General features: G+C 39.6%; 1 protein-coding gene across 2 annotated transcripts in view; it reads left to right on the top strand.

Moving 5' to 3' along the window:
* The first annotated feature begins 7,596 nt into the window (after positions 1 to 7,596).
* Positions 7,597 to 13,394, top strand: part of NDC1 (NDC1 transmembrane nucleoporin) — a 40,883-nt gene continuing 35,085 nt past the window's right edge. The window contains exons 1-3 of one of the 2 annotated variants that reach the window (XM_016219814.2): positions 7,597 to 7,701; positions 9,203 to 9,323; positions 12,144 to 12,245. In XM_016219814.2, coding sequence (XP_016075300.2) covers positions 7,645 to 7,701; positions 9,203 to 9,323; positions 12,144 to 12,245 — 280 coding nt within the window. In that variant the 5' untranslated portion in view covers positions 7,597 to 7,644. The remainder of the gene's footprint in view (positions 7,702 to 9,202; positions 9,324 to 12,143; positions 12,246 to 13,394) is intronic. The other variant, XM_016219813.2, reaches the window with a different exon arrangement.

Below are 13,394 nucleotides of genomic sequence, written 5' to 3'. Positions count from 1 at the left end.
CTGTCAAGTGATGTGCCTCACGTCAGGCGTGTACTAAATTCCTGAAATGGATCCATCCTAACTTCTGATGTCTTTTCTCTGGATTTTGTACAGATTACCTAGGCAATCCTCTTTTCTCCAAATGCTTGCCATCCTTAAGTGGCCAAACAGTGTGAACTTTGTTTGGGATTCATTGGGTACCTGAAAATTTGTCTTTGGCATCCTGATTCTTGGCAACTGAACCTAATGGTTGCAGAATAAATACCTCACACATCATCTGTGTCTACACTCATGACTTTGACCTCAAGTGCTTCCTCGATGTTTTAACTTCAGCATGCTGGAGGCTGCTGAGAATTTGATTTCGTGTGCTAGCTGCTGTGATATGGGGGTTAAACTGAACATCTGCATTTTTCCTCCTGTAAGTATGGAATAGTGGGTTTAGAGAACATGCCCTCTTACAACCTATTTTGACAGTGATTTTAGAAATTTCTTTAGGGGCACTTTGAGCGTCTCTTCAAGGTGGCGTGACTTCCTGGCTAGAGTGCATTCAAGGGAGAAACCTCAAAGATATTTATTAATACTTTGTATTCCAAATGCACACCATCCGGGAGGCTGAGCTGCTGGGCCAAGATTGCTGATTCCCTACTGTTTTGCTGTCCTCTTCAGGACAGGAGTTCCCTATGTATTTGTGAGTAGGCTTCAAAGACACATTGGATTTAAAAGGCTGACTGAGCAGATAAAGGAAGATGCACACAAATTCAGGTGACAGTGAGCTTAAAGGTCACCTTGGCAAACCTATGGACAGCATCTACAGTAGAACTGGGTGAGAAGATACCACCACAAGCACCAGAATTCAAGAAGGGGGAAACCACTGTCAGTTTGAAGACTTACAGGGCATCAGCATTTTTGTGCAAAGAAGCAGAAGGAAGCAACAGGGTGTCTGAGAAAGCTAAAAATAAGAGAATCTCAAAATAGCCAGCAAGTACTCCCTGGGAAGTACAGAGGACCAATAGAGCAGCAGCTGGTTTTGTACAACCTAGTTGGCAGCTGATGAGTACAAGGGGTCCAAAGTAAGGTCTGAAGAAGCTGGAGCTGTCCAGGTCCTGTGACCTCTCAATTCCAGGACACCAGAGTGAAAAAGGCCAGGAACAGAATACAAGTAGGGCAGGCCAGGGATATCTGGGGCAAAGGAAAGGGAAGTCCAGATGAGAGTAGGGATGGAAACAGAGCCAGGAGATCTCAGAACATCTGAAGCCGTATTTTTGAACACTTCATGAAAACATAGAAAAGGAAGCTGTAGAGCCTTGAATTTAGCAAAGCTGTCCTGACTCACCTCTCCCTCCTAAATGTGCAGAAAAACTAATTTAATGTAAAAATGAGCAACCGAAAAAGGATTGCAGCCAAATCTCATAATGAAGTTATAAAAAAATGAGAACAAGGAGTAGAATAACATTCCTAATGAGTGAAAGCATTCCAGAAAGACATGCACTCAAAACCGGATAAAAACCATAACAATATATCAAAATAAGCTAAAGTAAATTAAGGAAATAGTATAAGATAAGAAAGAAAAGCACAAAGAAAGCAGAAATTAGGTAGTAAAACCTAGGAAAGAATTGGAAAGAAAAGGGAAAACTCATTTCACAAATGAAGACTGAACTAGAAGGAATATTAGAGTAACATAGTGTTTCCACAACAGATAATGCCTTAAGGGAATAAGAAGTGAAGAAAAGGGAAATTTTTAATTTCAGAATGAACAAAGAGAAACCAAAGAGAAAATGACAAATACAGAAAATAGGCCAAAAAGTTCTAAAGGCATATTATACATGTCCTTGAAGGAACAAGATGAGAATGCAAAAGCTAATTAAAAAACTTGGCCCCCCAAGTTAAAAAGACTTGTGACTTCTTATAGAAAGAGCGTTCCTCATACCTGGGGAACTTAACCTGGAATATCAACACTGAGACACATTCTAATAAAATTAGTGGATTTTAAAGAAAAAATACTTGGTGCATCCAGGCTAAAAGACAAACTCACTTATAAGGGAAAGTCAGATTATCATCAAACTTTTTTTTTTTTTAATGTTTTTATTGATTTTAGGGAGAGGGATAGAGAGAAACATCAATGTATATCTGCACACACACACACATATATATACACACATACATATAGATACACACAGTCTTAACGGGCAAGTATGAGAATTAAATTTATATATGATTTCCAGTATCCAATATATACTAAGTTAAAAAAACACACAAGCCCTGGCCAGTTTGGCTTAGTGGTTGGAGCATCGGCCCTCGGAGTAAAGGGTCCTGGGTTTGATTCTGGCCAAGGGCACGTACCTTGGTTGCAGGCTCCACCCTAGCCCTGATTGGGGCACATGTAGGAGACAACCGATTGATGTGTCTCTCACATCGATGTTTCTCTCTCTCTTTCCCTTCCACTCTCTCTGAAAATCAATGGAAGAAATGTCCTTGGGTGAGGATTAAAAAAAAGCCCAAAATACAAAAAACCCCCACAAAAAACAAGATCTCTAGCCTTCTCAGCCAGGGAGGGAGGGGCAAAGCTAGGACTTGAACATATGATTGGCTCTGAAGTTTGCTCTTTCTCTACTGTGCTACTTAAGGCAGGACATATCCACTGAGTGGACGAATTATATGAATTCTAGGAAGAAGGAGAGATCGAATAGGAAAGCCTTCATGGGAGACATGGTGTTTGAAGATGCAGAGAGTGTGGCGTAAGCAGAGCTTGCTTAAGGAGAAAAAGCAAGTCATGCTGTTGAGGAGGTGAGGGGTCTGTTAGCAGATCAGTTCTAAACCTGTACTCATCCTTTTCCCAAGAAAAACTTATAAACTAAAAACTGATAGCCCCTTCTACGAGATGAATTAGTTGAGAGTATGGTTTAGGAGAGTGAGTGTCTAAAGATGGGGCTTGTGTCCCAGACAGGAAGGTCCTGACAGCAGGGGCTCTGCTCCGATATACACCCCACAGGGCCCAGCGAAGTGCCTGCCCATACTCAGTGCAGAGAAACTGCTGGTGGGGTGAATGAATAAGGCAACATAAACAGAGGTTTTCAAGAACTTTTAAAAAAACTTTATTGTTGAAAGTATTACAGGTGTTCCCTTTTTTCTCTCCACTGATTCTCTCCACCCCACACTTGCCTTCCCCCTCCCACCCACCCCAGGCCTTCACCACGCTATTGTCTGTGTCCATGGGGACTTTTCAACCCCTCTTTATGTAACTGCGTTTGTTGATTTACTATTTGTATCATCCAGGATAGGTTAGGTTATTCTGCAGTAACAAAGCTTTAAAATATCAGCAGTCTAAATTGTTTTATTTCTTGCTCATGTTACAAGTTCATCACAGATTAGCAGGGAAACTCTGCTCATTCTACTCACTCAGGTCCTGGGGTCAGTGGAGCAACCACTATCTCAACTATTGGTCACTGTGCTAGAGGAAAAGAGAGCTGTGGAGGGTCTTACAATGGCAATTAAATCTTTCACCTATAAGCTACACATGTCATTTCTGCTCACAATTCATTGGAAGGACGGTCACACGGCTATACCTAACTTTAAAAAGGGCCAGGAAGTGCAATCCTATTATATGTTTAGAAAGCAGAGATCTGGAAATACTTAGTGAACAGTATTAATGACTATCACATTTGAAAGGTGGGTAATGGAGCTCAGTTTAGACAGGTAGAGAAACAGAACAGTCACACTGTTGTCCCTCTTTACAGTTTAGGGAAATTATGCACTAAGAAGTTGTTACTTGCTTACACTAACCTGCTATTAGGGGAGCTAGGATTCAAATCTGCATTTGTCTGACTCTAAAGCCTTTACCTATTGCCTCCCAGGCACTTAAGTATTCCTTTGATCCTGCTTCTTCCTCATATTTGGAGATGAGGCACCAAGTAGTCTCACCTTTACCCATAGACTTCATTTTACTGTCTCTTTATCATAGGCAAAAGGCTTTGTAGACAACCTAGGCCAGTTTAAAAGGGAGTAAAAGACATTTCTGAAGCCTGGGTTACATACTTTGCTTTTTACTATGTAGGTTTTCCCTTAAGGATCTCCCTTCTTTCCTTTGAAATCTGACCCCCAAGAAACAAGCAGCAGAGGACTGCCCCACCCAACAGCCAAGGAGGTACAGCAAGGAAGGAGGATGATCCTGAGCCTTATTTTCAACTTGCTGAACATTTCAAATTCTTCCCCAAGTCTTGGAGTTTGGTTAAAAAAAAAAAAAAAGACAGGTTTATCCTGGGGAGTATGTGTTCTCCATGGACCCCTCCTAGGAAATATTATCCACGTGTTTTAAATTTATTTTTTTGTTTGATTCATCAAAATTCTGTTGCACAAGAGACTGGATCTGTCCAAGGAGTTGTCTTTTAAAATAAACATTTTTCCTTTGGAAATGGCTAATCACATTTTATCAAGAATCAGCAGCCTTCTCTCTTAGAAGGACTGAATTTGACACTAAACAGGTTACAGATGGAGAGAAAGAAGGCTTATTTGCCACCACTACCCCCTAATATTTTTTAGGATATAAGATGCCCAGGACTATAAAATTAGTGAAGGTTTTGAAATGAAAACTTTAGGAAAATGGCTCATTAACAATATTAGAACAATTTGAGAACAGAGTAATTCCCACATCCCTGTGCCTTATTGGGAGAGTGGTGGTTTAAAATGAGAGTAGATTTTTCAGGGACTCCCGTTATTCATATGTTAGTTCTTTTTTGCCTGTCTTCTCTATTTATTACTTTTAAAAATCCTTTTTTGTTTCTTGCTTTATTCTTTTTATTTTATTTGATTAAAAAATGTCCTTCCTGATGGGGTGGAATGGGTCAATGGGGAGAAAAAGGGACATCTGTAATACTTTAAACAAAAATTAAAAAATAAAATGCCCTTCCTTTGTTATGGCATTACTGTTGTGTTTCTTTGCTCTTGAGTTCCTTCTACTTCCACCTTCATTTCTAGAATGATTTTTCCTTTATATGTATTCCCTGAGCTCTATCTCACAATTTCTGAGTTTTTCTAATACTAATTAGTATTGTTCTTTCATATCTTGTGTGATTTTCTTTATCTTATTTCCAGTTTGAAGGATTAGGTTATAGTTTCACCTATTTAGTGCATGTTTTCCTGGCATGCTTTCATTGTCTGTAGGAATGTTTTTAAATCTTATTTTTGTATCAGTTTAGAAAGTAAAGACTTTCCCAATATCCTACAGCTACTAAGTGGCAGAGCAAGTATTCACACCCATGTTTGACTCCAAAGCTATAATCTTTCTACTAGTAATACTTATGATATATTGAATGTCTATGGTGTGCCAGACAGTTTACAAACAAAATCTTGCAAGATTGTTTTATTATTGATGAATAAACTAAGGCTCACAGAACAACTATAGATGGTTATGGGTACTTGTGGTTTCAACAGCTACAGGGTATTAGCTCCTCAGTTCCTGCTCAACAGCAATGGTGTGTTTCTAACAGCAGCAGTGGCACTACCTTCAGCTGTTTAGCATTGTATGTGGGCTTACGGGCTCTAATGCAGAGGGAGTAGCATCTTCCTGATATTTGGGTAATGACTCCCTTCTCCCTTTTGCTACTTCAACCCTGTCCTTTCTCCCCTATGCCCTTTCAGCTCTTCCAATAATTTTGTTATCAATTCCCTACATGAAATCCCTCTTTGATTTAAATAACAAAGTTTGTTGTCCTGAATAGATACTGTCTGATGCAGTTCCTTTCTTCCATTCATTCATTCTTTTGTTCATGTAATAAACATTTACTGACTACGTACTAATGTTATGGGCATTTTGGAAACAATGATAAGATAGACAAAATCCCTGCCCTCATGAAGCTTGTATACCAGTGAGAAGACAGACAATAAATAAGTAATTACACAAGATGATTTCAGATTATGTGTTATAAAAACTGAAGTGGCTTAAACAATAAATAATCATCTCTCTTGGGTAAATGATGTCAGGAAGTAAAGGCAGATAGACCGGGATTGATATGGCTGCTCCCAATAATTAAGTCTTCTTTTAGTTCAGCCCTTGATTTTGCCTAGAACATGAACTTCTTCCTGAGTATGGTGCTAGAGATCTAGGAATGCATCCAAGTTCCATGCAGTTGGATGGAGAAAGGAATTGAGAAGGGGCAAAAAAAATGTGCTAGCTCTCTTTTAAGGGGGGGTTCTGGGAATAACCATGCTATGCTTTGATTATATTTTATTGGCCTGAACTCAGTCACCTAGCTCCACCTAGCTGCAAGGGAGACTAGAAAATGTAGCCACATGCCTAGTTAAAAATTGGGGGTTTTATTACTAAGAAAGAAGAGGAGGATAGATACTAGGACATACAACTATAATACTCTCTTCAAAGGAACTTAACCAGGTGATCTTACTGCAAGCAACCTCAGGTTTGTTTATCGACACTCACTTAGTGTGATTCTTTATAATGTTTCTCCACCACCAGACAGAAGTTTTCTTCATGGCAGAGACTTGATCTGTCTTTGTATTCCCAGTTTGTCCTTCCTTGCTTCAGACATGAGTGATATTAACATGGTTTTAGAAGAGAATATGATGTAATCTTAAAGCAACTCAGGAAACCATTATTAGCAAATGTTGCAGAGCAGTGTGGTGCCAATTTGTCTCACTAGACTATGAGTTTCTTCAGAGTCAGTAAATCACCGAATCTCTCTCTCTTTTTAGAGTACTGCATGTTGATTGTGGTATGTATTTGGGTATTAAAAGGCGTTAGCAGGATGCCTCCAGGTATCTCACTGAGGCCTAATGCAATCAGAGAAGACTTCATTAAGTGGGGCTTGGGTTGGTGAAAAGTCTTTTTCCTTACTGGCAGGAAATTAATGGTAAGATTTATATAGCATTTTATTACATCTTCACCGGATGCCACCTTTATTGTTATTCTTATATTATAGATGAAATGGAAGCTCACAGAGGGTCAAGATATTTCACTTAGCAAGTGGCTGAGGTCGATGGAACTAGAAACCAGATTTTACAAAACAAAATGTACCTCTAAGGAAAGAGAATTTTCCATTTTGGTGAAATTAGTGAGTACCTTTGTGGAGAGGGCCAAAATATCCTTTGATTTCACTTTCAGGCGGTCAAAAAAGTAAAATCCGGAGAAATGAGGGCAAATTATTATGAAGAATCTTTCTAACTAAAATTCCAATCCATCAACACTGTGGGTAGTAGAGGCCTTATAAAAGACTACGATTCCCAGCATGCCGCGAGTTACATTGGGGAAGACTTCGTCTCCCAGCATGCTGTACTTTGGAACTCCGAGTCCCAGAATGCAACGCTCGTCCTTGCTTCCAGAGGGCCGTAGAGCCTACAGTTCCCAGCATGCAGCAGCGCAGTCCCCAATTTCTGGCGCCTCGCTGGACCCTGCTTCGGAAAGACATTTTCGATTCCAGAGGGCGAGTTCTGGAGTCCCAGGCCCCTTTGGGGCAGGTGTCTGCGGGGCAAGTCTGGCCTGCTGAGTCTGTCCAGACGAAACCTCGAAGGAACGAGTTGGGGCCCGGGCCGGGCTTCGCTCAGGCGGCTTTTGAGACAGCCCCAACGGGGTCTTCCTGGGGTCTTCCTCCCTTTGAACTGCGGTGGCGGGCGGGCTCACCGTCTCCGGTACCCCTCAGAGTAGGGCCCGCCATCACCATGGCCACGGTTGCGAGTTGGCCTTGCTCCGGCGGGTCGCGGGACATCTTGTGGCGCGTGAGTGCTGCGTTCCCTGTGGTGTGAACTCGACCGCAGCTGGGGTCGGGCTGGGGTCGCTGACCGCGCGTGCGTGCCGGGCGGGGGAGGGGCCGGTGCGAGTGTAGCGTGCGGAGCGCGTGGGGAAGGGACCTCCTTAACGGGGAGCTTATTACAGGGTTGTGGGGGGCGTCCTGAGTGGAAGCTGATTACAGGGTGGGAGGAGTGTACTAGGGAAAGCTGGGTACAGGGTGTGTATGTGCGGGACGTCCTGAGTGCAAACTTGTCACGGGTGGTGGTGGTAAGGGGAGTTCAGAGTGGAAGTTGGTCATAGTGGGTGGGAGGGCTGACCTGCGTGGGAATTGGGGCAGGGAATGGAGGAGGAGTATTCAGGGGTGTGTACCTAGTAGGTGCAAAGTAAATGACTTGTTGATGACTTGGGATTAAAAGTGCGAAGAATTGGAAAGAGTGAGTGCGCGGCCTTACAGAGGCTGGGGTTGGGGACTAGGTAAGCAGGACAAGTATTCTTTGTTAAGTTAGAGGAATGTGTGCGCTGTGGGACTGAGATGAGATACTTCCTTGAAGCTGAATCAGCATTCAGCTTCAAGTTCTGCATCCATTCTGTGCAGGGCAAAGAGAAACAGAAGTAATATCTCTTTTAGGCTACCCCAACGGTACAGCCATCTAGGCTGTGTCCCAAGCTAAAAACTTTTGAGTCCTTAAATCTTACCTATTATTCACCACATGTATTATCAGTCACCTGTGTCCTGTAGATTGTGTTTCACAAATGTGGCTACAATTCCCCGCCCCCCCCTTTATTCCTTTCCAATTGCCGCTTCCTTCCTTCATACACTGACTATAATCTTTGACTTGGGCAATTGCGGTGGACTGCCCCCTGTTGGGTTTTGTCCCCCTCTGATCCATCGTCATCATAGCCACGTTACAAACACAAGAGTGCTTTATTTCCCAAAACATAAATCCGATTGTCACTTTCATGCTTAATACCCCTGAGTACTTGCTTTGTTCTTATATTCCCTTACTCCACAGTAGGTCAAGTGCCTCTTATGTGGTAGTCACTGGTGTTTCAGACATGAATACCATGTGTCAGTTGCCCAACAAGGAGTGTGTATCTAATAATTGTAAACTTAGTTACAGAATACAGATGGTTCCCATAAAATATGTAGCTTCTAGATATTGATATATCCATCAAATTAAACCTAGAGAGACAAGTATAAGTTGCTGTAAATTACAGTTGTAACACCACTCCCCCTTGGGTATTTAACGTGGCACCTGATTCTGGATTAATACAACCATTAGTTCACTGATATGACAAGATTCTATGGTGGTATGTAAATTAAAGCTATTAATAGTAACCACTGATGTTTATGTATACCTGCATGGACTATGATCTGTGTGTAAATATTAATGATTAGCATCCTGTATGAGAAGATAGGATTTGCATAACTGAAATAGTTTAACTGACTTCATGATTGAGCAGTTTTGTTGATTTTGCTTGTTACAGGTTTTGGGCTGGAGGATAGTTACAAGTATTGTCTGGTCAGTGCTGCTTCTACCCATCTGTACCACAGTATTTATAATCTTTAGCAGCATTGATTTATTTCATCCTGTACAGTGGCTATCTGGTAAGTGATATTCAGTTTGGGGAAAATACATTTATAGGACCTACTTCTCAACATAAAAATGGCATTATGTTTCAAATTTGTTTTGTTGTTTTTTTTTTTAAATATATCTTTATTGATTTCAGAGAGAGGAAAGGAGAGGGAGAGAGAGATAGAAACATCAACGATGAGAGAGTCATTGATTGGCTGCAGCCCGCAACCTGGGCATGTGCCCTGACTGGGAATCGAACCCCGATCTCTTGGATCCTAGGTTGACGCTCAACCACTGAGCCATGCCCCACTGGGCTCAAATTTGTTTTTAATTACTGCTGATTTGACATGGCAAAACACTCACTTTGAGGTAATCTTAAGGCATTCCCTTCCTAACTTACCACCTTTTCATTATATAATAATAAGATTAGTAAAACTGTCAGACTTTATCACAGGAACAAAAAAAATCATTAGAAGACCATGTAAATGAAAACTTAATTTTTGTTTATTTGTTTGCCTCTTTTTGACAGCTTTATTGAGATTGTCTTTTTAAGGCAAACTGTTCCTTTTATCTGTTTAAAAATTGTGGATAGAAAATATGAGATATCTTAAAAAACCTGTCTAAAATTAAGAATACTTCATTTCTGTATTGTGGCTAATAAGAAAGATGAGAAGAGAGAAGGGGAGGAAAGAGTTAAAGACTAAGGAACATAGAGTTAAATGTGAGGATTGATGAGGAGCTATCAGTTATTACTATCAGCTGTGCCAGGCACTGTGCTAAGCACCTTAAGTATATTATTACCTCTTATTCTTCCTACAACCCCGTGTAATAAAGAGGTATTAACCCTACTTTATAAATGAAGAAACTGAGTCAGGTTAAAGTCTTCAGAGAGACATAGCTGGTGAGTAACTGAACTAGGATTTGAACATTGGTCTGACTTCAAAACCTATGTTTTCACTACACCACACTAGAATTAAAAAAAGAAAAAGAAAAATGTTGCCAGACTAGGTTTTGAAGTCTTTAAAGCCTTTCCTAAGGCTAAGAAGAACAAGTACTCTTGAAATACTTTTTATATCCTTTCAACAACAATAACAAATTTCTTTTGCTTTGGAAAGTGGGAAGTATGTTAATTTAATTTTTCAGAAGAAAATGCCAGTTTTCAGGGAGTTTGAAGCTTTACTTTGTGGCCTTTGGTGATGTTGCAGCTAAAGAATTAGTCATGCCCCCCCCCCCCCCAGGTGTGGCTCCAGTGGTTGAGCATCGACCTAGGATCCAGGAGATCAGGTTGGATTCCTGATCAGGGTGCATGCCCCGATTTCGGGCTCGATCCCCAGTGGGGGGGCGTGTAGGAGGCCATCTTTGATCTTTCTGTCTCTCTCTCTCTCCCTTCTCTCTCTCAAATCAATAGAGATATATTTTTAAAAAAAAAGAAAAAGAATTAAAATCATGTTAAGTGTTTTTCTTGAGACATATCTATCACTTGGATGGATCCCACAGGTCAGATGAAATGAAGCCATAAACTAGTGCAGGGATGGCAAGTATTTCTGTAACCATTTTGCCGGAATCTATTACTCATTGATCTTTTGATCTTGGCTGTCTAGTCACAGCCTCAGAATATTCAGCATTGTAATCTAGAGCCCTTATCAATTGTTCAGAATTGGAACTTAAGATAAAAACTTCTTGCCATTTCACGGCCAACTGTTCTTTAATCCTAATAATACTTTCTTTCCAATCTCAAGTTGGATTTGATTTATGCCATTTTTTCCATCAAATGTTACTTGTCCTCTTCAACTTTTGCTTCACGAAGCCTTTCCTTACTTATTTCCAATCAAATGGATCGGTTCATTCTTTTAGCTCATCAGTACAATGCTTGGGTTTAATTGTGAGTGCTTAATAAATATTTTTTTATTAATTTTAGTCAATGAATTATATATTTTAAAATAACTGGTTATATTATTGTGTTAGTCTATTCAGCAAACATGTCCTTGCTGTTTTTATTTCTTTTGTTCATGTTTTTAGGCATAATGCATACATATTTTAAAGTTTGCCATATTTTCGAAATGGATTATTGATGAACTACTGTAAAATGTGAATGTATTAGTATTTCACAGGGACATCCTCATTGTTTTTGTTTTTTAATTCAGCTAATTTAGATGATTTATGTATTATACTATTTCCAGAAATGTTACTTTTTTTTTATAGGGCCTAATTGCATTGTTTAAGAGATCTGAAAAATACTTACATTTAAGAAACTTGTTGGTATATTAATAAATGTGGTACTTCTCTGTTTCACATGATGAAATATGTTTGCATATGGTAGTATAATTTTAAAGGACCCAGAGCTTGTTCCAAATAATTCACATTGTAGTTCTTAAGTGGGTGTCCTATAGGACTTGTCAGCAGTGTATGAGGACATTCTTAAAAAAAGGGTAACTTTTTATTTTTTTTTTATTTTTAAAACTTATCTTTATTGTTAAAAGTATTACAGATGTCCTTGTTTTTTCCCCATCGACCCCTCCTACCCCACCCAGCCTCAGGCCTTCACCATACTATTGTCTGTGTTCATGGTTCATGCATACATGCATATAAGTTCTCTGGTTAATCCCTCCCCTCCCACCCACCCACCCCCACCTTCCCTCTGAGATTTGTCAGTCTCTACAGAGAATATTAAGTATTCTTCTCTGTTACTTTAACCTTTCAGACTGTTATACATAGTAGCCCTGGACTCAACAAAAGGATAACTTTTAAAATTAAAATTAGAGTTGTGATTCAAACCCCTTTTCTGTTGTAGTATATTGAATATGACTGCATCACTGAATGATCTTTACTAATTCTTCTCTCTTGTGTTTTAGATTCTTTCAATGATCTATATAGTTCCTATATAATCTTCTACCTCCTGCTGCTGTCAGTGGTAGTAATAATAATAAGTATTTTCAATGTGGAGTTCTATTCAGGTGAGTTTTCAAAAGTTATCATAAAAATGTCTGAATTTATTTTATTAAGGTTACACTCAATGCATTTTGTATATGAGTGTGTATAATAGAGGCTGTGTTTTATGTCAAAGTTTTACAGATGTGTACAGAATCATACGCTTTGAATGTCTTAAGATTTGAGTGCTAATTTCTCTTTCAAAAAAATATTTAGACCTTTTTGGACAAATATTATGTGGTTCCACTTATGAGATACCTACAGTAGTCAGATTCATAGAGACAGAAATAGAATGGTGGCTGCCAGGTGCTTTGGGGAGGAGGGTTTGGGGAATTGTTGAATGGGGACTGAGTTTCAGCTGGGGAAGATCAGAAAGTCTGGAGATGGATGATGGTGATGTTTGGAGAATGATGTGAATGTACGTATGCCACAGAACTGTATACTTTAAAATGGTCAGAACGATAAACTTTAAGTATATTTTACCACAATTAAAAAATTTAGATCTTTTAATGGTTCACAGCTGGTGTTCAAGTTGTGATTCAGCAGATGTATTATAAAAATAATACCTTTATAGGGTAGGAGATTAGGACAGGTTATTTCTTAGGTCTTTCTCAAATATAAAAGTCTATAATTCTAAGATTTTCCCCAAAACTTAAAAATATTATGCCATGGGAGAATCACCTGCTAAATTCCAGAACATTTTCCCTCCTCAGTTTCTCATCTCACTCTTCTTGCCTTTCAGATTCCTTGAATCTCTCCTTATGATACAATAAGAAGCTTTTTCTGACACTACTTGTTTTGACTATAGCATTATTCCTCTTTTTAGCTCTTCTGTAGTTTCTTGTTAGATATGGTATAAATTTTCAAATCCTACTTTGGATGTTACTATACATACCCTTTTCTTTTGCTTTCCTAATCCCTCACTACTATTGATAGATCTTTTTTCTGTTCAAACTGTGTACAGAGCTCCTTGGCTGATAGCATGCGTTCGTTCACACTGCCCTTTGTGGGCATTTCTGGTGGAGAGGGAGGAGTGATAGCAGCCTCCCCAAAGTGTAAAGCACCTGAGCCTTTCCTTTCACACGTAATTTTCTACCTTCCCACAACCTCTTCACTTTGAGTATATTAAAAGAAGAATGCCTGCATAGATGGGTTAGGGAACCCTATAATAGTTG

Source organism: Miniopterus natalensis, chromosome 9 (assembly GCF_054644295.1).
Source record: "Miniopterus natalensis isolate mMinNat1 chromosome 9, mMinNat1.hap1, whole genome shotgun sequence".
NCBI lineage: Eukaryota > Metazoa > Chordata > Mammalia > Chiroptera > Miniopteridae > Miniopterus > Miniopterus natalensis.
The sequence above is the reverse complement of the archived record's forward strand: the minus strand, read 5'-3'. Positions and strand labels throughout refer to the sequence as shown.